General features: G+C 41.0%; 1 protein-coding gene across 1 annotated transcript; it reads left to right on the top strand.

Annotated features, from left to right (window-relative positions):
• The first annotated feature begins 12,472 nt into the window (after positions 1–12,472).
• IL12A (interleukin 12A) lies at positions 12,473–20,221 on the top strand. Its single transcript, XM_030330569.1, has 7 exons — positions 12,473–12,767; positions 13,410–13,564; positions 16,907–17,020; positions 17,362–17,403; positions 17,479–17,520; positions 17,624–17,767; positions 19,516–20,221. Exons 1-7 carry the CDS (start codon positions 12,752–12,754, stop codon positions 19,669–19,671), a joined length of 669 nt encoding a protein of 222 aa, XP_030186429.1. The 5' UTR covers positions 12,473–12,751; the 3' UTR covers positions 19,672–20,221.
• Positions 20,222–25,826: the final 5,605 nt, after the last annotated feature.

Consider the following 25,826-nt stretch of genomic DNA (forward strand, 5'->3'; position numbering starts at 1 on the left):
AATCCCATGTAACCACCAAACCCACTTTGGCTATTTCCACCCACATTGTTAGGAAAGCGAGCTAGAGAAATGCCTATTTTATTTAAGCTGTTGCTACCTTTGTCTCTCAAATGACATCAATATTTACATCTTTAATAATACAATGCATGGACAGGTGCAGCCACTCTGGAAAACAGTATGGAGTTTCCTCAAAAAATTAAAAATAGAACTACCCTATAATCAGCGATTGCACCACTAGGTATTTATCCAAAGGATACAAAAATGCTGATTTGAAGGGGCAGGCACATGCACTCCAATGTTATAGCAGCACTACTGACAATAGCCAATATATGTAAAGAGCCCAAATGTCCATCGACTGATGAATGGATAAAGAAGATGTGGTGTATATATACAATGGAATATTACTCGGTGATCAAAAAGAATGTAATCTTGTCATTTGCAACAATGCAGATGGAACTAGAGTGTATTATGGTAAACAAAATAAGTCAGTCAAAGAGACACAAATATCATATGATTTCACTTATATGTGGAATTTAAGAAACAAAATAGATGAGCATATGGGAAGGGAAGAAAAAATAAGATACAGAGAGGAGACAAACCATAAAAGACCTTTAAATACAGAGAACAAACTGAGGGTTGCTGGTGGAGTGTTGGGTGGGAGGATGGGCTAAACAGGTGATGAGCATTAAAGAGGGCACTTGTTGGGGTGAACACTGGGTGTTATATGCAAGTGAGGAATCATTAAATTCTATTCCTGAAATCATTAATACACTATATGTTAACTAACTTGGATTTAAATTTTTAAAAAATTACAAAAAAAATAATAAAATAAAGTCCTTGAGAAAAAAAAATACAATGCATGTCCATTTTTATGGCCATTTTTCCCAACATAAAAAAAAAAAAAAAAAAAGGAGGAAGGTACTTTCTGAAAAATCCTACACCCATAGACCAAAGTTCTTGGCTATTTACCATGTGACAATACTTCTTTCATCTGGAGCTTATCTCAGGAAGAGAATGGCACAAGCTGTAGATATAAGATATCTCATTCTTTAAGGAAATGTATATTACCACAGGGAATTAATGCAAGCATAAGACACCTCGCAGGAAGCAACATGTCCATCAGTAGATGAATGAATAAAGATCTGGTGCTAAACACACACACACACACACACACACATGCACACACACACAATGGATTATTCAACCATAAAAAAAGAATGATACCTTGCCACTTGTGACAACATGGATGGACCCAGAGGGTATGCTAAGTGAAATAAGTCAGACAAAGACAAATACCACATGATTTCACTTGTATGTGGAATCTAACAAGCAAGAGAAGCAAACAAACAAACAAAAAGCAGAAACAGACCCATAAATACAGAGAATGAACTGATGGTTGCCAGAGGGGAGGAGGGTTGGGGGATAGGCAAAATGGATAAAGGGGAGAGGAGAGTACAGGCTTGCAGTTATGGAACGAATAAGTCACAGAAATGAAAGGTGCAGCATAAGGAATATAGTCAGTGGTACTGAAATAGAGTTGTACGGTGACAGACAGTAGCTACGCTTGTGGTGAGCGTAGCATAATGTAGAGACTTGTTGAATCACTGTATTATACGCATGAAACTAATGTAACATTGTGTGTCAACTATACTTCAGTAAAAAAATAAATTAAAATGTTGATAGCTTTAAGAAAAGACAGTTTGCAAAATTTTTATAACTTGCTCTATGTCTTGAAAACTTACGGATGCTTGCTACCTTGTGATATTTCTATTAAAAAATAAAGTTGACCTTTCAGTATCTAAATAAGAAAGGAAAAGTTGTAATTGAATATCTATGGAGAATCATTTTGGTTATAAGTAAAGAGTTAGGAGTCTGTCCCCTTGGACTTTCGGGGCCAAAGAAAAAAATCCAGCCATAACATTACTGATTACTACTTAATGTTACCTTGAGTGGATAGCAAAAAGGGTACTATTGAAAAAGTCTTTTGAATTATGTTTGTCTCTCAGGGTTCTGAATCTTTCATTTACTTCCCCCAACACAAAAAGAACTAAATACTTAATTTGTGGCCTAGCAAAGCAAGGGAAATTATTGGCTAGGAATCCCCCCTAAAACACTTAGGGTGAGTACTGAAACAGTATGCATTTCATTAATTTAGTTGCTGAGAACTTTGATAGCTTACTGATATTTATGCAACTTTTCAAACTTATTAGTGATAACTTCATATTTTTTATGTAAAAGAAAGAGTAGACTCAGCATTCTTAGATTTAACCTCATGGTTTCTATCCACAAAAAACTTGGAATGTGTATAGTATGACACAATCTTACACTTCGCTACATTTCATAGAGGAAACCATATCCTAGAAGGATCCATTCGACAGGTTCACAATGGTCTGGGAATGTCAGGGTCTCACATTCAGATTTATGACTATCCTCTCTCTTCAGCAGGAAGCTTGCCTGGTTCAACAGACCTTGCTCATCAGAAATCTAGGTCAGGTTGGGGGTGGAGGGTTTGGGGGAGGGGCTTCCTTCTGTAGATACTAGAGTTTACAGTGCCTGAAAGACCAAGAGAAGAGATCATCTCCTTTCAAAACCTTTTTGTTAGTCCTTAATAATAGAGAGAAGCAACTTTTAGTTACTGATCTCTTTTCTTTACAAATAATTCTCTTGCTAAAGGAACAGACAAAATATTGCTAGTAGATATGCAGTTTGGAAGAAAGACTATCAATCATGAGATCTCAAATGAGTGAGGCCCTTTACAATGGCTTCCTGGATTAGAAAGTGTATTCATTGCTCTATTCAAACCTAGCACAGGGTCAGGTACACCGGAGGTGCTCAACAAATATTTGTTCAATGAATAAATAAATAAATAGATTCTATGGACAATTCAAGGAAGCATAAGAAATATTTCCTGCCCTTAGTGAGTTTACCAGTCATACACGTACAATACATAAGTAAAAAGAACCCAATTTTCTAAGAAGCAAAGGATTAGTACTGATTGTAAGTACTGTAGCTTTTCTGGAATTTAGTTCTCTAAGGCTTAGACAAAAAAGTCGAAGGTGAGATGAGCCTTAAGAGGAGGGGAAGAAAAGAGGAAGGAATTCCAAAGAGAAAGGTAGGCATTACTACATAAGGTAGAGCCGAGCACACTGGGCAGATATTATGGCAGAGCACGATTGTGGTTGAGGATGAGGTTAGAAAAAGAAGCAGGGGCTTTGTGTGGAAGACCTGAGCCAGCCAGCCGGGAGCTCTGATTTTCCTTTGGGTCACAGAGGCCATTGTGGTTTGCTCCAGTGGAGAGAGCCAGGAGAGGGCAGGAAGACCAGTTGGGAGGCAACTGCTCTCACGTCCGCATGTCCAGATAAGAGTCTAAATTAGGGCAGTGGCAGAGGTGATGCGGAAAGGAATTGCATCAGGAAGCACGGTGAACCACCCCTGTGGGATCTGTGAGATAAACCTGCAACGCTTTTCGCTGGAATCACAGGAATCAAGTCAGTTAATTGTGAGCTGCTCTGACATAAGGTGCACTAGAATAAATTCTAAGGTAGAAAACACTTTTTTCTATACAGTTCTATTAGCTTTGCCTAAAATCTTTTTCAGAAATATTCAAGTTCATTTCTTTTTAAAAATACACAAGAGTTTTCAGAAACAAGTAAAAATTACCCCAAATCCTACTCCCATTCACCAAGATTACTGTTATTATTTTGGTGGATACCTTTCCACACATTCTTGTATGCACAGATATGTACAAAGTATGATAGAATTTTATTAAAACGCAATTGTTCCATATGTGCTGTTCCAGAATCAATTTTTCTCATTCCCTAATATGTTGTAAACATTTTTCCATGTTAATAAATATTGACCTACATATCATAATGTAAATTAATTTGCCTATATCATAATGTTCTATTAATGGATACTAAGATTCCCTCTCTCTCTCTCTCTCCCTCTCCTTGTGTTACCATAAACAACCCTGTGACTAACCTTATTATGCACATCATTTACCATCTGTATAATTATCTCTTTAATAAAAATCTAAGAAGTTGAATTGGCTAGGTCAAAAATATGTATTGTGTTTTGATAATATTTCCAAACTGCCCTTCAGAAAAGTACATCCATTCATTTATTTACTCAATAATATTTCTTGAGCACCTACTATGTACCAAGCACTATTCTATGTGCTGAGAATACAACAGTGAAAAAAATGGACAACGTCCCTGCCATCATGGACCGTACATTCTAATTCAGGACAACAAACAATAAACAAACAACTAAACATATCATACATTGTCAAGGAGTGGTAACTACTAGGAAAGCAAAATAAAAAGCAGAGGGCTGGAGAGTCACAGAGTGGGTGGAGGGAATAACGCATTTGACACAGAGTGGTGAGGAAGCAACTGTGAGGACGAGGCATGCGATGGGACCTGTAAAGACAACCAAGCGTTAACAGTGGCACAGAAAGAAGGAACAGGAAGTGCAAAAAATCTGATGCGGAAACATGCCTGGCATGTTTCAAGGCCAGAAAGGCAGTATCTCTGGAGAGTTGTGAGAAATGCATGTGGATAGGTAGCCAGATCAGACCAGAGAGCACTGGGAGAAAGTGTGTCCAGGAGGGGCTTCACAGCCATTCCTAGAGGTGTTTGGATTCATTGGGATATTGGCCAAAGGGATCTGATATTCTAGTGTGAGAATATTAAAAGAGAAAGGAGAAAGATAGAACCAATCTACTTTTGTGTTTTACCCCTTCTCGGTCTTCTATTCATTAGACACGGTTTAATGGATGTCTATATTTCTCTCCACCCTTTCCCCTTACACCTGGGGTCTGGCAAGGGATGGATCACAGGTAATACTACCTGGGAGATACTTAAACTTCCCTTAGGTTCATTTTAGAAGTCTTACTATACCTCCTAACTGTAAACAGATGTGAAAACTCCTTTTGTCAGCTTCCTAACTAAACTGAGAAATTCTGTTCCCTTTGTCATCTTAATAAAAACTCAGGCAGCAACATGGGCTCATCACAGCTGATTTATACTAATTTTCCCCAAGCCATCTAACACAGAATCTTTAACACGGAAGGTGGTCTACAAATATTTGCTGGGTAAACAAAAGACAAATTTTCTCTAAAAGTACCTTTGCTTTGTAGGTGTTCTATTATTTTGATTAGCAACAGTTTCGGGGGATACATTCTGCCCTGATCTAATTCTGAAGCTCTTTGACGACAGTTCCCTGAGTCTTGCCTTTGGGTGTCTTCTCATCTGCTGGGGATACCCAGGGAATTTAACAAAGGAGAGCACTGACAGACAGTATTTAGGATACAGGTTTGAGTAAACCCAGGGCTTTACTCTGCCCTAAGATGTCTGCCTGAGATGATGATTTCTTCTACAGTGATATTTTAGAAATCACACAGAAAACAAATAAGACGAAGTAAGAACAAAAGAAATCTTTTAAAACATTAACTTCAGGAGGGGTGGCTGGTTGACTCAGGCGGTTAAGTATCTGACTCTTGATCTTGGCTCAGGTCATGATCTCTCGGTTTGTGAGATCGAGCCCCACATTGGGCTCTTCACTGACAGCACGGAGGCTGCTTGGGATTCTCTCTCTCCCTCTCTCTGCCCCTCCTCCACTTGTGTGAGTGCTCTCTCTCTCTCAAAGTAAATAAATAAATATTAGAAAATTAACTTCAGGAGGAAAGGTGATTTGCTGACAATGGAAATTGCGATGTTAATTAATTTACTGTTCTTTAGTTTAAACGAAGTTAATAGTAACATTTTCTTCTGGTTATAAAAGTAATTCGTACTCATTGCAGAAAAATGTTTCAATATTGAAAAGCAATAAGGTAGAAAATAAAAATTACTCAATAAGCCATTCTCCAGTGATAGTCACTGTTGAAATTTTGTTGGGTTTCCTTCCATTTTAAACATAATTATCATATTATACATGCATAGTCTTATATCTTTTCACCTGACAACAAATTCTGAATCTTTTCCCAGCATGTTTTTAATATTATTAGCAACAGATACATAATGTTCCAACTATGTCTTTGTCATAATTTATATTATGTGCCTATTATGGACAACTGTTTTCAACCTATATTATCAACTCCTATAAGTACTGTTGCAGGGAACACTCTCATACATGATCGTTGTCCAAATCTCTTATCAATGTCCTGAACTACAGCCTCAGAAATGTAACTGTTTGGTCAAAATATATGACATTTATAAAGTCTTTTGTTAAGTACTCCAAAAGTACTTTCCAAAAAGGTCGTATTAATTGACACTCCCTTCCTACTACCCTCAGCCATCCCTATCACCCCATTATATTCTAAAAGACTAGCAAATATATCCTGGGTTCAAATCCCAGCCCCACTAAGTTAGGAAAGTCACAAAAGCCCACTTTCCTCATCTGTACAGGGGCGATAGCAATGGTATCAAGCTCATAGGATAGTTATAAAAATTAAATGAAATGAGGGCCACCTGGTTGGCTCAGTCAGTCAAGCATCTGAATTTGGATCAGGTCATGATCTCACAGTTCACGAGTTCAAGCCCTGCATCGGGCTCTCTGCTGTCAACATGGAGCCTGCTTCAGATCCTCTGTCCCCTTCTCTCTGCGCCCCTCCCCCCTCTCAAAAATAAATAAACATTAAAAAATAAAATTTAAAAATAAATAAATAAAGATTAAATGAAATGACAACATAAAATTGCCTACCAGTAACCACTAACCAGTAAACTCACCCTTCCCAAATCACTCCTAGCCAGAGTAATATTTGGGTACAAAATCCCCTAACACAGTTGGAAAAAGTACCAAGCTTCCCTGTTTAATAAAACTGTTTTAATAGCTGGAGCCACACAATTATTGCATCCACACCAAAGCCTCAATATTCTGAAAACAGCAGTGCCTTAGTTGCCACCTGGAAGCAAAGAGGATCTTTCTGAAAGGTGTTTTCTGTCCCTTATGCATTATTTTCACAATGGTGTTTTTTTCTTATTATTTCAAGGGAAACATATTTATGTAAAGGGCAATGGCTTCAATTTGAAAAATATTTTTTTTTTCCAGAAAGAGAGAAGACCAACATGAATAGCTGCATAATTCGTATACAGGGCTCACAAATATCAATCTACTACATTTTGGGCGTGGCCTTTCAAAAAGAAATCAATGTTTTTAAAAAAATGTCCCTGAGCAACTTAACTAAGATTTGAATTCCAATTAATTTGAAGAGTCTGCTGGAACTTTGTGTAGAATTCAGTGAGTTTGTTGTTTGGCGGTCCCCTCAACTTTTGGTTGAGATGATCCCAAGAAAAATGAAATCACTTGTGGAAAGCTGTTTATCAGATGGAGGCCCTAATATGTTGCATGAAATAGGTTCAACTTTAAATACAAAATAGATCATTTTCAATTGTTTTATGAGAATACATTCGCTTATTTTTTTTTAAGTTTATTTTTATTTCTTTTGAGAGAGGTAGAGAGCAAGCAGGGAGGGGCAGAGAGAGAGGGAGACAGAATCCCAAGCAGGCTCCACGCTGTCAGCACAGAGCCAGATGAGGGGCTTGAAGTCACAAACCGTGAGGTGATAACTTGAGCCAAAATCAAGAGCTGGATGCTTAAGCAACTGAGCCACGCAGGCGCGCCCTTGCTTAATTTTTTATATAGATACTTATTGGATGTGAGAACATTAGTATTCAGCTCTAGAGAGAAACAACTCAAAACTGTTCTGTATTCGTTGTGTAAGAGGGTATTTATCACTACCAGTGAGATAAATACACAGAATGTGTTCTAGATTCTTTGCAGTTCCTTGACATTGGGTAACTTTGTGTCATTATTTAGGAGAGAAACACTGGGACATTTCATGCTATAAAAACAACAGAGGAAATGAAATTGTAGGATATCAGAAATGGTCCGGGCTACTGTTTTCACCTGCGGTTTCTTTAGAAATCTAAATAAAAAACTTTGGTCTACTGCCAAAAGGTGGCATTTGGGAACAGAAAACTGATTCAATCCTTCCCTTTCCAAAGTACAAATATGCCCAGTGTTTTCCTGTCCCAGTTTCCTTCTCCTTACTCTGAGATCAGTGTTATCAGACCCTATAAATTTCCTATGTGGTAGGTCACCAAATAAACAGAGGTGTATGGTAACAAACAGTTGGGCTTAGATGTCTTCCTGTCTAACTGTTTTGGCCAGAAAAGATGGGTAATTTCTCCTGTGAGATGTATTAGGGAAAAATTCTAATTTAGAGTTATCCAGAAACTGATCCCACCCAGATTACTTCCAGCTCTCCACCACTACAAAGAATGACTTGCCGAACATCCTCATACATGTTCCTTTATGGACCTGCATAAAAATCTTTTTGGGATATACACCCAAGGTAGAACACTGAACCATCAGGTGTGCATAGATTTAATCTGACCAAGCCAGATGACACATATAGCTATATACTGTAATGCAGTATTCTTGCATTACATAACATATTCTGGAATCCTACACTTCCCCCTACCATTTGTCAGTATCCAATGTTCTAATTTTTACCAATCTAATAGGTATGAAGTGATATCTCATTCTTTTTTTAATTTATATTTTTCTGATCATAATATATCTGAGTATCGCATTATGCCGGTTAGCCTTAGGAGTTTCTTCTCTGTAAATCATCTGTTCATAAGCTTTGCCAATTTCCACTGGGGTTGCTGTCTTTTTCTTGTTAACTTGCAGGAATTCCTGATATACTCTCTTATTGGACATTGCAAAGTATCTTCTCCCAATAAGTCAACTGTTAACTATCCATGGTTAACAGGAATTCATCCTACAGAAATTCTTAATTTTTATGTAATCAAATTCATCAGTATTTTGCCTTATGGCTTGGGGCTTTGATATTTTTAAGAAGTCCTTGCCGTTCTTGAGCAACAAAGATAACCTCTTACATTTTCATCTAGTACTATAATAATTTTATTTTTTATGTTTAGTCTTTAATCCACTTTCACGTGGATTTACCCGTGTGTGCTGTTTTAGGTTGGAGTCCAGTTTTATATTTCACCATATAGTGAACATTTTCTACTAAACAATCTATGCTTTACTCACTGACCTGGGTGCCATCTAAATCTTATCCTAAGTACTAATACATACAAATATTTGTGTCTCTAATTTATCTATTTTGTTTCAATGGTCTATTTGGCTGTTCTTTTGACAAACACGTATTTTATTACTAACGTTTTGACAATGTCCTTACATCTAGGGCTACTCCCATTCTTTATTACTCCTTTACAAGTTTAGCTTTGTAAAAAGCTTCATGGATTTTTATTCTTATATATACATTTTAGAATAGGCTTATTATTAAGTTCATCAGAAAATTATTTGTAATTTGCATTGGGATTGCATTGAATATGTGAATTAATTTGACGAGACTCTTCATATATTACAATCTTCCACCCAAGGGTATGGAATGTGTTTCCATTTAAATTAAATAACTCTATGTTCTTGATTAGATTTCTAATTTTTTTCCCAAAGACTATTCTATACTTACACTAACTCATGTAATAATCAAAACAGCCCTGTAATCTTTTATTATCATCATTTTCCAAATGAGGAAACTGAGCCCAAAGAAATAAGTGATTGCTCAAGAACTCACAGCAAGTAAGTAACAGAGTCTACATTCAAAGAGTTTATAGTTCATACTCTTAACCACTGTGCTGCCTCTCAGTTTATAGGCAGTTACTTTAGTTTGGCTGCTACTGTGAAAGATATCTTCTTTGTATTATTATTTATTATCTGGTATATTGTTTTTATTATATTTTCTAATTTATTGTTGCAGATGTAGAGAAATGTAGTTGGTTTTTTAAAATTTTAATCCCAGTATAGTTAACATACAGTGTTATATTCATTTCAGGTGTACAATATAGGGATTCAACAATTCCATACATCACCCAGTGCTCTTTTGTTTTTAATTTTAATTCCAGAAATGTAGTTGATTTTTAAAAGTTTATATTTGCATCCAGTGAAGTTGCTGACTTCTCTAGTTATAATGGTATATTGTTTCTGTTGCCTTTTTAAAATATCAACTGTCAATAATGACAATTTTGTCTTTTCCTTTCCAATTTTCAAGTCCCTCATTTCTTTTTCTTGCCTTATAACATTGGCCAAAGACTTCCAGTAAATGGTAGACTTTCTGTAATAATGATCATGGGCAAAGACAGTGTCTTAAAAAAAAGTAATGTTATCCAGAAGAAAGTTTTCATTTTATCTTGGCGATAGTATATGCAGCACATCAGAGAACTGTTTCACAAAAGTATAGGTTAGAAATTGTGCCTGGTGGTCAAGAACCTATTCTAAGCAGACGGGCCCTGTGCTTATCTGTGCCACAGAAATCACTTTTCCATAGGAGACAGCCCTTCCAGGGGAGACATAGCTCAGTTGTAACAAACTTGACTTCATGCTGACTCTAAGTGAATTTAATTCCATCCTAAAGCCCTATAGCAACAACACAGCTCTGCACCTGTCACTTGCTTCATACAATCTGCTAGATGCAATTGTTTTTGACACCACGTTGGTCTCCATCCCCATGGGGGAATTCACAGACAGCAACATTGGAAGGAGTCTTAGAGATCAACTATTGCTCTCATTTTACACACATCTAAAAGTCCCTATAGTGGGTGCCTCATCACCCTTGAGCAGATAGATGATCCACTTTTGGGGGGACTGATGCTAACAACTGACAGAGTTTGAATCAGACCAGGGGCTAACACAGCTTTCTCCTAATTGGCTTCAACACTCCATCTTCAGTAGAGGTTGTCAGATGTTTACGGCAACATCTCAAGACTTGCAGTGACCTCATCCATCCTGACTTCAATGGGGACCCAGAGGAGAGAAAGAGGAAGCACCTACTCTTCTTTCTTGTATCCCCAAAGGCTTTTCCCTATGCAAGATTGGTGCATCTGCACAAAAGCGGGCACTGGTAGCTCTGTTATGTAGTCCTGGGGCTTGAGTACAGTCAGACACATCAGAAGCTCTGAGTAGGTAACCAAACACAACCCCTCCCTTTTATACATACCCAGGGTGACTAATACTTGTGGTAGAAATGAGTGAACTGAAAAGCCCCACAGGAACCTCAAACCCAGTACATCCAAAATGGAACTTCTCACTGTCTCCTCCAAACGCACTCCCTTCTCACCGTAACCCCTGCCCAGGACCCAGAACAGCCTCCATTCCACCATCCCCTGCACCTTCCTGTCCATCACACCTGAGGAGTCACTCAGCACCCTGAGAATATCTCCTGACCACCCGCTCCTTCCCATTACGATTGAGGCCTTAGCCACACCCTCCCAGCTACTCTACGAGATTACCCCTGACTCCTGGGATCCACCCTTCATACTACTGCCAGAGGGAATCTTCACATCATGCCTTCACATGTAACCATGTCTCCTGCTTAAAACCTTTGAAGGCTCCCCACCACTCTCGGAGCAGATGCTCCTTAGCATGGCATCTACTACCCTCATAGCACAGGCTCTTTGCCCTCTCCAACCTCACACTCTTACTGCAGGATCCCCAGATCCCCATCTCTGTACCCTCCCTGACTGTGCTTCTGATCACTGTTCCCCCTACATAGAACCTGCATCCCCTTCCACTGGGAACTGTCTAATGTCTCTAGGAGCATGTTGGGGGCCTCTGCTCCTGGGAACCTTTGCTCCCTCCTCACACTCCTTGTCCTGCTGAGGTGCCCTCCCTCTGGGCTTCTTCCAAGACCCTGTGCATCCGCCCCACTAAACTGTAACGGTTCTTTCCTGGACACTGTAAGAGACTGGATTCTCTATGACAGTAGTTATTGCATAGCCAGTCTTGTTTCATCCCTTTCCATATTTACAATAGTACTCCTGGGGTGCCTGGATGGCTCAGTCCTTAAGTGTCCGACTTCAGCTCAGGTCATGATCTTGCAGTGCATGAGTTCCAGCCCTGGTTGGGCTCTGTGCTGACCGTTCCCCGCCTGGAGCCTGAGTTGGATTCTGTGTCGCCCTCTCTCTCTCTCTCTCTCTGCCCCTCGGCCACTCGCAATCTGTCTCTCGCCCTGTCTCAAAAATAAATAAGCATTAAAAAAAAATTTAAGATAGTACCCATGAATAAAATACACTGAGTCAGATTTTAGTATAGGACCTGTTCAGCAGTGGGTGTCCCACGCTTAGCACAACGTCAACCTGGCACGCTGTGGACCATCTGAATGAATAAATGTTGAGTGATGAATGATGAATGAATGATTTGCTCAAGCCCTTTCAGGACTAGGTGGGATGTCACGATCAGGGAACATCCTGGGTATAGATGGAAACTGAGTGGCACCAACAGGCGCTCGGTCGGGAGGGGGCGCTGCAGGGCGGCGGGACGAGAGCTGGAGGGTTGGGGGCGGGGGCGTCCGAGACCCGCAAGTGATCGGGCTTGCCCGGGGACCCTGCGCCACGACTCTGCATGAATTTCGCTTTCGTTTTGGGCCAGCCGGAGGCGGCGGGGCCGTCCCCTGAACGCCTGCGGCCGGGCACCCGTGGAGTTAATCCGAAAGCGCCGCAAACCCCGCGGGCCGAACTCCGCGTGTCACCGAGAAGCTGATGTAGAGAGAGACAGAGAGAGAAAGCAAGCAAGAGACCAGAGTCCCGGGAAAGTCCTGCCGCGCCTCGGGACAATTATAAAAATGTGATCCCCTGGGTCGGCTTCCCACCATCGCCCTCACCTGCTGCGTCCACCGTCCGGATCCAGCTCCAGCCCAGTGTCCGCCCAGTGCCCGCTCAGCATGTGCCCGCCGCGTGGTGAGTAACCAGCCCGACTGAAGACTCATCGCTGGGGTGGGGAGGGCGGCAGCCAGGGAAGAGGAGGCAGAAACTTGGGACCCGCTGTGGGGGAGACTGGCAGGCTGTCAGCAGCCTCGTGCAAAGGTGAAAAAAAAGCGTGACTGCGTGCTTACCATGCACTAAATAGGATATTGTCTCCTTATCTGCCCACTTCACAGATTTGAAACTGAGGCTCCATGCACTGCGTTTCTCCCTCAGGGTCCCTCAGCTACAGTTAGAAAAGGGCAGATCCCAGCCAGCTTCAAAATGAGGCTTTGTCACCCCACTGTTTCCAAACACTAGGCTAGGAGTCTGGGCCAGTCACTTCACTGCCTGGCCTCAGTTTCCCTACTAGTGAAATAGAGGCCTTTTCTGTGTGAGCTATGAATCCAACACCTTTGTCCGAGCTCAACAGGGGGTCTTCACAGGGAGTTGGCTTCTAGCCCCAGAATAGAGCACTACTTTCCAAGAACTTGATTCCTCTCTCAGGTGATGAAGGAAGATTGGAGATGGGGGAGGGAGGTGGATGGTGGTAAGATGTGGATAGGTGGAGATGGGTGGAAGGTAGAGGCAGGCCAAACCAAGCTGACCAGCTCAGCCTGCTCCTCGCTTGGTTTCCAGGCCTCCTCCTTGTAACCATCCTGGTCCTGTTAAACCACCTGGACCACCTCAGTTTGGCCAGGAACCTCCCCACGCCCACACCAAGCCCAGGAATGTTCCAGTGCCTCAACCGCTCCCAAACCCTGCTGCGAGCCATCAGCAACACGCTTCAGAAGGTGAGTTTTCCAGTGTTCTTGTTCCCACTTTGCAGCCTCTCTAGGGACGGGGGCTTTTCTGAACCTCTGGTCACCCGAAAGAACTGCAAAGAAATTGTGGACTTTAATCAGGAGCTGTCAAGAAGGGGAGAGGGAACTTTATAAAGGGCCCAACTATTAGCTAAAGAGTCTCAATGAAATTGTGTCTCCAGAGAAAGCAAGAGTGGTAATAAATTATAATGGCATTCATTTTGGCTGTGTCTACGCAGAGGAAAGTGGATATTTACAGTGTTCCCTGTAGCCTGCCAACAGAGATGGAATTGTGTCAAGCCCACACTGTTTCTCTGACACACTTATCAATCCAGGAAACCATTATTAGGTGCAGCCTCTGTGCTCTAGGGGCTACAAAGATGAATTAGGCTTGCCCCTCACACTGCTCGCCAGCTTCCAGTGTAGTGACCCAGTTTGTTGTCTGAGCAACATTTCACGGGGCCTGTGACAGTGCACGTCCAGCCTTCAATTTTCTGGCTTTTTAAAAAAAATTTTTTTTATGTTTATTTATTCTTGAGTGAGAGGGAGACAGAGTGTGAGCAAGGGAGGGGCAGAGAGAGAGAGGAAGACACAGAATCTGAAGCAGGCTTCAGGCTCGGAGCTGCCAGCCCAGAGCCCAGAGCAGGGCTTGAACTTGGGAACGGAGAGATCATGACCTGATCCGAAGTCGGACACTTAACCGACTGAGCCACCCAGGCGCCCCTGCCTTCATTTTCAAGGGAGAAACTTATCTAATATTATTGACAGCTTCATTCATTTCTTAGGTTTCATATTTTAATGCAAAAAAGATTATTTTCCTTTCAAAAGTGCTTCAATACCTACAGCTTTTGCTGAAGCAACCCAAGGCTGATGTTTTAAAAGCGGTCCTTTTGCCTTCCTTTTCTCTAGTAAATCTTGCCTGAATTTCTTGTTGTTTTATGAATATCTTAAAACGAGTCAATGCCACAAGGCCTTAAAGAATTCTTTTCCTCTTCTAATCTTTCACAATGTGCTGCCAGTTGCTCCTCACAGTTCAGTCGATCTTAATTAAAAAGGCAACTCAGCAGATGAAAACGGCAGAGAAAAGTGCTTTAATTCCTGAAGAAAGTTTCACTGTGGATAAAATTTAGAAGCTGCCATTTCAGTAGATGCTTTACATGAAAAAGCTAACTCTTCTACTCCCCAGGACAGCGCCAAAGGTCAAAAGATTGCAGAACTCAATCTGATATTTTTTAATATCGTTCCTTTGTCCAGTTTGATAGAACACACGAGCTGGCTACCGCAGAGGAAAGAGGTGGCAAGTGCATGCGATTCACAGCCCATGGATTTGTAGAGTTTGGCCTGTAGCTTTTGTATTTGGTTTTGATTTTGAGTTTGATGCCATTGAAAAAGTGGACCTTCCATATAAGAATCCAAATTTCCAGCTTCTCTCGAAAATCTCTGAAGAACTACAACAGAGGGCCTGTATTTCCAAATCTAATGCTTTACAGCCTGCTCGGGAGAGTGGCTGCCCACGTCCGTGTGGATACCTCCAGGAACAGTGTATAGTTGCCTGTTGCTGCTGTAACAGATTACCACAGACTAAGTGGTAACACACATTAATTATCTTATGGCTCTGGAGTTCAGAAATCTGAAATGGGCTAAAATCCAGGTGTGAGCAGAGCTGTGTGTGTCCCTTTCTGGAGACCCCAGGAGAGAGTCCGTTCCATTCTCTTGCGTTTTCCAGCTTCTAAAGGCAGCCCACATTCCTTGGTGTATGGCTTCCTTCCATCTTCAAAACCAGTAATGGCCAGTTGAGTTGTCCTCGTGCTCCATTACTCTGACGTTGACTCTCCTGCTTCCTTCCATTTATAACAACGCAGCAATTCCATTGGACTAACCCAGATAATCCAAGATAACCTCCCTATTTAAGGTCAGCTGATTAGCAACCTTCATTTCATCACCAACCTTAATTCCCCTTGACCGTGTAACATATTCTCAGGTTCCAGGGGTTGGGAAATGGATAGGGACCTGGGGGGATGGGGCAACATGTTCTGTATCTCAAGCCTTGATGATGGTTCATGCAGTTCCCTCTGCCTGAAATTCTCTCTCCTTTGCCTGTCAGTCTTCTAATCCACTTAATGCAGATGTCCCATCACTGGTGAAGCCTTCATACCCTTCTCAGCACTTCTCACCTGCTGACATGACTCCTAATCATTGGGCGCTTTGCTGTCTCTGCAGCTGAACTTGGGATCCTAAGGGGGCATAACATAACACAGTCCTCTTCTTTGTCATGTTCCTTAGTACAGTAAGTACCCCCTTATCCAAGGGAGATATGTACCAAGACTCCCCAGTGGATGTCTGAAACTGCAGACCATACCGAACCCTATACTATGTTTTTTCCTCTACACACATAACTATGATAAGAGATTAACAATAATAGCTAATAATAAAATAGAATAATTACAATGTATTATAATAAGTTACGTGAATGTGGTCTCTCTCTAAATCTCTTACTGTACTGTACTCACCCTTCTTATGATGAGGTGAGATGATAAAATGCCCATGTGATGAGATGAAGCGAAGTGAATGACGGGCACTGTGACACAGTGTTAGGCTACTATTAACCTTTTGACCGTGTATCGGAAGATCGTCTGCTTCCGGACCATGGTTGCTGGCAGGCAGGTAACGGAAACCAAGGAAGCAAAGGCACCGATAAGAGGGAGGACTCTACTTGCACACGTGAGGCTTGATGAATGGAAAAATGATGTCAATCTTCAATCAGATTTACTGACTTCTTAGATAAGTTTCATAGTTACATTCAACAGTGCTTTCCAACATGCTTGTAGGGTGACATCTGTGCGTTTGTGTGTGTGTATGTACCGCAAATTAAATCTCCGCTTGTCTTTAGGGTTACATGTTCGTTATATCCCTCAAGCTGTGACCTCACCAGTTCCGCCTTTACAAGTTATACTTGAAAAGGATGTTCATAAAACACAGGTCCTTTGGCAAAAGGAAAAAACCAAAAACTGTTTTCACCAGAAGCAAGTGTCACAGCGTGGTGTGGATGCTGATTAGCACAGCCTGTTGAAATGATTTATAGTGTTTACATAATGGAAAAACACATCATCCAGAGAAACATGTCCTAAGCGAAGGGAGAGAGGAGGGAGGGAGGGAGAATGTAAATAACTGGTTTCCTTTTGTCTTAAGAAGATCCCAAATTTCCTGCAGGTCAAAGAGATGGATGGCAAGGACAGCCAGCTCTCACCTTGCTGGCACCGTGGGTTGCCAGCCTCATAGGAATCCAGGTGCCTTATTAATATTATAAACCGGGTTACTCTTTGTTTTTTACAGGCCAGACAAACTCTAGAATTTTACTCCTGCACTTCCGAAGAGATTGATCATGAAGATATCACAAAAGATAAAACCAGCACAGTGGAGGCCTGCTTACCACTGGAATTAACCATGGTATTGTTGATTTTCTTCTCAAAGTATGTAATACAGTGAAGAGCTGTGCATCAAACCTCATCTTCTTCTAAAAATGTGCATGTTTCAGGTCTCCATCATCGTGAGACTTTAACAGGTCCCACTTCAGAAGTTGGACTTGAAAAATGTATATATAAAACAAATACGTTTTCTACAACAATGTGAATATATTTAACACTATTAAACTTTACACTTAAGAATAGTTAAGGTGGCAAATTTTATGTTATATGTTTCTTACCACAATAAAAAGATATGTTTGAGAAGAAAAGTAAGGAAAATGTATATTGAGAATTAATATCTTTGATATGTTTTTTTTCCTCTAGAATGAGAGTTGCCTGGCTTCCAGAGAGATCTCTCTGATAACTGTAAGTCAGAAAATCAAAGGTTTTAGCTCATATGATGAATTCATATCATTGATGTCTCATTATCTTTTCTTCTAGAATGGGAGTTGCCTGGCCTCCAGAAAGACCTCTTTTATGACGGTAAGATACAAAACTCTTCCCTTCCTCAAATGCAATGGTGGCGGGGAGGGAGACATTTCTGGCTCATCTCAATGGTTCCTTCCTGTTTTGTCATATCACTTAGACCCTGTGCCTTAGCAGTATCTATGAGGACTTGAAGATGTACCAGGTGGAGTTCAAGGCCATGAATGCAAAGCTGTTAATGGATCCTAAAAGGCAGATCTTTCTGGATCAAAACATGCTGACAGCTATTGATGAGCTGTTACAGGTAAGACCTTCATACTACCAGTAAGAGCACCTTCTTCATGCTGAGACAGCTAGTCACGGTCCCTGATGAAGTGTAAAATCTCCCCTTCTTGGATTGGGAGTGGCCTGAAATTGCCCTTCCATATACCATGCAGAGCCTCTTGACAAAGGCCAGTGGTGAGCAGGTCACTGTAAGAAAAGCAAACCCCAATTGTTGACATGGTATATACCAGGCTCTTTGCAGATGTTTTCATATATTTTCTTATGTTGTCTCCACAACCACCACAGGGCGTATGTACAAAGGAGGAAACCAAAGCTTAGAGTTAGCCACTTGTCCACATGGCTTATAAGTGGCAGAGCCAGGATTTAAACCCCCATCAAAGGGATTCCACTACACTTATCCTGTCACTCAAAAGGCTCCATGATGAGGGCCCCTGGGTGACTTAGTCAATTGAGCGTTCCAACTTCAGCTCAGGTCATGATCTCATGGTTCTTGGGTTCGAGCCCCATATTGGGCTCTGTGCTGACAGCTCAGAGCCTGGAGCCTGCTTTGAATTCTGTGTCTCCCTCTCTCTCTGCCCCTTTCCTGCTCACACTCTGTCTCTCCCTCTGTCTCAAAAAATAAACATTAAAAAAAATTTTTTTTTTTAAAAAGCTCCACGATGTGCACTGAGAGGCCAACATGCGTAACTGCATATAATTGTCAGAGAAAACAACTGAGGCTGATGCCTGGGTATGACCCATTTTGAACTAAAATGTGCATTAAATAAAAAGAATGACCTATCCCCTAATATCCACAATGTTACTCAGAGACAAGAGCTTGCTTTGTAATTTTCTGAATCATCATAGCATGTGATGCTAATACAAAACATAGAAATATTCACCTAAGCAAAAGCGTGTGACTATCTTGGTGACCAGAGCATGGGATAAAAAGAAGTATGATGTCAGAAATCATTGTCTGAAAAAGAATTTATTCTCCTTTCTTTCCTTCTTTGTGCCAAATTACTGTTGGAAAGGCAGTGAACTTCATGCAGGTGTCAAAGAACGTTACCATCTAGAGAGTTGTAGATGATATTTCATTTTCAGGTCTCGGAGTCAGGTGATTTGGGCACTGGAATCCATTCTCCCGGGAATCAGCCAGCCATGCACAAACCATTCACAACTTGGGGGCTCAGTATTTTTCCTTGTAAAATGGGATGACTTTACCCACCCCGCCTTTCTCTTAGGCTTTTTGCAGGGAATAAGTGAAAGCATTGATCATTGTGCCAATATAAGATCTTGCATTGTGTTAGCAAATTAACAGGCTAAAACTGAGAGATCCATTGCCAGGTTTATTTATCTGTCACAAATGAGTGCACCAAACAAGTCTGTTACTCATGGAGTTCCGATCAATAGCAATCCGTCACCTCTCTGTTCTAAAAAGGACTTAGCTTCTTAGTAGAACATATAAAAATTAATTAGATATTGCAGCAGATGTCATCTTAACAGAATTGTTCCCTTCTAAAATGCAACTCCCACTGATGATTTTCTAAATAGCTTTAAGGGTCTTTTCAGAGCTCACTGAAGATCCATGTGCTTGGATAATGAGTATTTCTTCTCTCAGGTTCTGCCTGGCCATCTGGATGGGAGTAGATTTGGGTCGGGTTTAGGAGATGTAATGAGTGAGTGGGTTGCAGGCTCTGAGACATGTATTGGCTTCACCCATTTTTGCGGATGAACGTTTTAATTTTGGGATACCATATATGTCATCCTTAATATTTATTCTCCTAGGCCCTGAATGTCAACAGTGTGACTGTGCCACAGAACTCCTCCCTGGAAGAACCGGATTTTTATAAAACTAAAATCAAGCTCTGCATACTTCTTCATGCTTTCAGAATTCGTGCAGTGACCATCAATAGAATGATGAGCTATCTGAATTCTTCCTAAAAAGCTGAAGTCTCTCCCAACCTTAAAGCCACTTTTACAGAAATGTGAAACAAAAAAAAAAAAAAATATATATATATATATATATATGTGTATATATATATATATATATATATATATATTTCACAGGATGTGGGTTAAGAACCAGGGAGTGGGTGGCTTGACCTGGTCCTCCTTAAGCTAGTACAATAATTCTCATGCTTGTTTACATTAGTTGCCACCCAAAATTTGAAAGATATGACTGTTATGTCCACATGATGCCTTTGACCAAGTCTATTTCACATTTACTAGGGAGGGATAAGTTGTTTTTAAGTTTTCATGAGCTAATTGCTAAAGAGGGAAAATGTCCGTCCTTGAACATGTTTTTCTTTTCCCTTTAATAGAAAAGCAAGAATTTATAAGCTATTTCTGTACCTAAGTGTTTGTAGACACAAACACCCAAGCATAATTTATTTTAAAATACTTATTTATATAATTTTGTGTTCATGAAAGCATGTGAGCTAACTTATATTTATTTATGTTATATTTATTAAAATATTTATTATCCAATGGATTTGAGAAAGACCTTATTTTCTAAAAATAAAATGATTGAATAAAGTAATTCTCATATTTTTCTAATGTAGTTGGAATATTTTAAGTGTTAAAATACATGTTGTGGGAAAACTGAAAACTCCAATGAAATGTGAACAAAATTCCCTTAGAAAGAATGCCACAATGTTCTTACCCATGTCCTAGTTTCTCTAATCTCTTATTTTATTTTATTTTATTTTATTTTTCCTAAGTTTATTTATTTATTTCGAGAGAGAGAGAGGGACAGAGAATCCCAAACAGGCTCTGCACTAACAGCGGGTCTCGATCCCATGAACTGTGAGATCATGACCTGAGCCAAAACCAAGAGTCAGCCACTTAACTGACTAAGCCACCCAGGCACCTCTTCCCCCAATTTCTTAAAGGGAGACTCATTAGACTAGATATGCTCTAATACTAAGGCCATCGAATGAGTTATGGTTTTTAAGAGTATATTTTGTTCAGCATCTACATCTGAAAGTAAAATACATAAAAATGTTTTTTCCCTGTTAACCATAACATGCTGTGCATTAGACAAATACATAATAATATCCTCCAACTGGGAAAAACATCATTAAGAGTCCTTCTAGTTAAATTATTCTAATTTTTGTGACACTTTGGGCCCTCAGGGGAAGCTGTTTCTAAATTACAATGAGAAAAACTCTCCATTTGCTTTAAATTATATAGAACTTCTGCCTGAACCACATGGATAATTGCCTCTCTTTGGCTTAAGAGATGTGCTCTTAATGATCCAAATATTAAATTCCATCTTTTTAATTCTCTAAACCATGTGAATTTTAAAAGATTCACCTGGCAGAATACCATGTAATTTTAGTACTCCGATAATCATCTTCCTCCTTAATATAAAAAGGCCATAGGAAAGGAAAGATTTGGTGTGCCCCGCCCCCTTCCTCACGTGACTCCTGTTCACCACATCCTAACTGGTATCCCTGTGGACCAAGAGGGGATGTGTATTGGCCACCCCAGGTCCTCATTTGTGTGGCAAACTGACTCATTTGTTCAGACTCTCACCCCCCTTGATACACAATTAAATAGAAACCATCAGAAACTAGATCCCGATACATCTCCTCTTTTCTTTAGGGATTCCTCCACAAATTTGAATGACCTTCAAGGGATTCACAAACAGGAATTTCTTGCCTTTAAGTGTTGGGTTTGGGGTTTCAGCAGCTTTGATTACGATTAGAAGAGCTGGAGGGCTTGATGGGGCTGGAGCCATAGACTTGCTGCCATCCCTCACTTGGAATGGCGACTTGTCTGTTATCTGGCCGGTTGTCTGTGCCCAGAAACAAGGAGAGGCAAGCAGATCGTCCATCTGTGGACAGGATGAGTACAGAGGAATACAGGTGTTACTTTGGTTCTTTTTTAAAATTTTATTTATTTTTTAGAGAGAGTGTGAATGGAGGAGAGGGGCAGAGGGAGAGGGGAAGAAAGAAAAAAAAAATCTTAAGCCATCTCCTAATGGAGCCCAACTCGGGGCTGTATCCCACGACTGGGGGATCATGACCTGAGCTGAAATCAAAAGTCAGACGCTCAACCAACTGAGCCCTACTTTGGTTCTAGAAATTACCATGACATATGCTTCAAAAACATGACTGGCCCTTGGGGCACCTGGGTAGCTCGATCACTTGAGCATCCGACTTCGGCTCAGGTCATGATCTCACATTTTGTGATTCGAGCCCCGTGTTGGGCTCTGTGCTGACAGCTCGTAGCCTGGAGCCTGCTTCGAACTCTGTGTCTCCCTCCCTCTCTCTGTTCCTCCCCCACTTGTGGTCTTTCTCTCTCAAAAATAAATAAACATTAAAAAAACAAAACAAAACAAGACTGACCCAAGAAACCCCTTCACAACTAATTCCTTTCTTTATTACATGGTTAGTTTTCCTCTTTTCTTTTAAGCCTGGGCCTACAATTTACAAGTTGTATAACATGACCAAGTTGTTTTAACCTCTCCTGTTTCCTCTTCTATGAAGTGAAGGTGATGGTAGGAACTACCTCAGAGGATCAAAGTGAAGGTTAAATGGAACAGCTCATGCAAAGCACTGGCACTGCACCTGACCATAAATATGAGCCATTTTTGAAAATTATTAGTCTTTGGGCTTGGTGACGGGGCCAAATCGGTTAAACTCTCTTTTGCTACTGTTTTCTTATCTGTGAAAGTCAGAAAACCGTAGCCCCTATTTTAGTGCTGTTGTGAGGATTAAATGGCACAGGACAGTGCTGGCGTCTAGTCAATGCTCACTGTCAATTTTTTCGAAGTGTGAAGGTTGTTTAAAGATTTCAACGATGCCCTGTCCCCATGCAGCATTATCACAGGCATGTGCCAGGTGTCTGGGGCAAGTCCCTGCCTTCACACAACAAAGGATGGGGAGCAAAGTAACTTAAGACCAAGGTTCCTCTCTCAAAAATAAATAAACATTAAAAAAAAATTTAAAAAGGGGCAACTGGGTGGCTCAGTCGGTTAAGCATCCAACTTCAGCTCAGGTCATGATCTCACAGTTCATGGGTTCGAGCCTTGTGTCAGGCTCTGTGCGGACAGCTCAGAGCCTGGAGCCTGCTTCAGATTCTGTGTCTCCCTCTCTCTGTGCCCCTCCCTCCCCTCAAAAATAAACATTAAAAAAAAAAGAAAAAAAGAAAAAGACCGAGGTTCCCCCACTAAAAATATTTCCCAGTCCTAGTCTGTTAGAGATTCATTTGATTAACAAATTATTTTTAAAAGAAAATAAACAAACAGTGAAAGTGTTTCTCACACCTGAGAATGACTTAATCAGAGAATGAACACGAAAAACAGCTGACAGCTGTCCCACTGAGGGCCCAGAGCTTTAGGAAAAGGGAACAGTTCTGGGGAAGCAGTCTGGCCAGACGTCCAAGGGTTGTCTTGGACAGCTCAAGTGATGCAAAAGGACCTTAGATACCCTAATGAGGAAAGAAAACATAGGGACAGAAAGGGAAGAAAGAACAGCTTTGTCTGGGGCCCAGCACTGACAGAAACGGTGAGCCCTCTGCCATACACCCTGAACAAACCATTCAGGTGTTGTCCTTGTTTGAAGACTAAACATACGGTTCTAGCTAGCATAATGTGGCTTCCTAGTTTAAGACAAAATACGTTACAATATCGCCACAGACTGAATGTTTGTGTCCCCTTAAAAATCCTATGTTGAAGCCCTGCTCCCCAATGCAATGATATTTAGAGATGAGGCATTAGGAGGTGAATTAGGTCAGGAGCATGGAGCCCTGATGATGGGATTAGTGCCTTTGTAAGAAGAGACTGGAAGAGGAGTGCCTGGGTGGCTCAGTTGGTTAAGCATCTGACTCTTGCTTTTGGCAGAGGTAATGGTCTCGTAGTTAGTGGGATCAAGCCTCGTGTGAGGCTCTGTGCTGACAGCAGGGAGCTTTCTTGGGAGTCTCTCCCTCTCCCTGCCCCTTCCCCCACTTGCATGCACATGTGCTCTCTCTCTCTCTCTCTCCCTCTCAAAATCAATCCATAAAAAAATTAATAATAAAAAATTTTAATGAAAGAAAAAAGAGACTGGGAGAGACCCTCTGACCCCCACATGAGGACACAGTGACGGGTGGCTGTGTACAAAGCAGGATGAGAGCCCTCACCAGATACCAAATCTGCTGGCATCCTGATCTCAAACTTCCCAGCCTCCAGAACTGTGAGAAATGAATGTCTGCTGTTGAAGCCACTCAGTCTGTGGTATTTTGGTGTAACAGTCTGAGCTGACCGAGAAATCTATTTTAAATAAAAAAAAAAAAAACAAAAACCAACCACATTTTCAAAAATTGATTTGTATCCATTTTTTTGGTTGAAATGTATTTGGTGAGAACAAGTCAAAAACTCTAGTTGTATTTATGTTATCTTTCAATATGGTATTAAAAATACAAATGTGGAGAAGCATATGGTTGGTGCAGTCAGTAGAGCATGCAACTCTTGATCTCAGGGTCATAAGTTCAAGCCCCATTTTGGGCACAGAGCTTACTTAAATATATGAATGTGAATTAGGACATCAGTATAACATCAGAGCCAATATATTCATGTAACCTTTTTAAGAAGCAATATTAATGCTTTCTGGGTGCTAACTAAATGCCAGGTGTGTTTCTAAGTGTTTACCACAAAATGTATAAAATTCCCCCAATAATCCTACAAGGAGAAACTACTATCTGCCCCCCAACCCTTTTTTTTTTAAAGTTTATTTACTTATTTTGAGAGAGGGAGTGCAAGTGGGGAAGGGGCAGAGAGAGAGAGAGAGAGAGAGAGGAAAAGAGAGAATCCCTAGCAGGCTTCGTGCTGCCTGCACAGACCCCAACTCAAGGCTCGAACTCACAAACCATGAGATCATGACCCAAGCTGAAGTCAGACACTTAACTGACTGAGACACCCAGGCATCCCTACCTTCCCCTTTTTATCTTTTTTATTTTTATTTTTTACATTTTTTTAACGTTTATTTATTTTTGAGACAAAGAGAGACAGAGCATGAACGGGGGAGGGTCAGAGAGAGAGGGAGACACAGAATCTGAAACAGGCTCCAGGCTGTGAGCTGTCAGCACAGAGCCCAATGCGGGGCTCGAACTCACGGACTGCGATATCATGACCTGAGCCGAAGTCGGACACTTAACCGACTGGGCCATCCAGGCGCCCCCTACCTTCCCCTTTTTATAGACGAGGAAACTAAGGTAAGAAACCATATAATCCCGCATGATGAGTAAGTGGCAGGCGTTGTGATTTAACACCAGGAGGCCTGGTTCCAGCCTGTGCAACCGTTGTACCCTTTGCCTTTGGTTATATTAAGGGCCCAGTGAGTCAAGGGACATCGTTGTCATAACCATACAAACATCACCAGGGTTATTTATGTATCTTCGCTTCCCCTCACTATACCATGCAAACCTCAAGTATGGAAAATGTCACGTTACTCATGTCTATATGTTCTCAGGCCCAGGCACTTAAAAGTGGTAGAAAGAGAGAGAATGGCCAATCTTCATGGGTTCCCATATGTTTCTCATTTCTTTTGCTAATCTAGGAATAAAGAGAAAGTCTTCTGTCTTTAAAAATCATAGCATTTCCAATTACCAAAAATTTTTTTTTCTCCTTTAATTATAAAATGCATATGTTTGCTTGGTTCAAGACAATCGTACATGCTTAGACTGGGGAAAAATCCAAAATTCATAAGCCTGTTGATTTATGCAATTCACGTATCTATGGTTTGGCATGATGTGGTCACTATCCATTAGAAGCCATATGCCAACACTTCACACTGGTGAACCAAAGAGTGGTCTACTTCCCCTTGCACGTGACTTCCACACAAACCCGTCAATGGTAGTTCCAAGAGGCCCAGGCAATCATCTCATCGGCTGGTTCTCACACTGCCCCTGACAGGAGTGGGCCACAGGTCCAGCCAGGCTCCTCAACACCCCCTCCAAATCCCTTGGTAAACCCCTCCTGGAGAAACTCCACTTCTGAATGCTTTATCGATGCAGGTTACAGATAAGATCTCACAAATGACCTCTATAGATCAGGGAAAGTTAAAAACTCACCAAACTAGTCCAAGTCCTGCCTGCAGTTAAGTTTTTATTAA

Source organism: Lynx canadensis, chromosome C2 (assembly GCF_007474595.2).
Source record: "Lynx canadensis isolate LIC74 chromosome C2, mLynCan4.pri.v2, whole genome shotgun sequence".
In the NCBI taxonomy this organism is placed as follows: Eukaryota; Metazoa; Chordata; class Mammalia; order Carnivora; family Felidae; genus Lynx; species Lynx canadensis.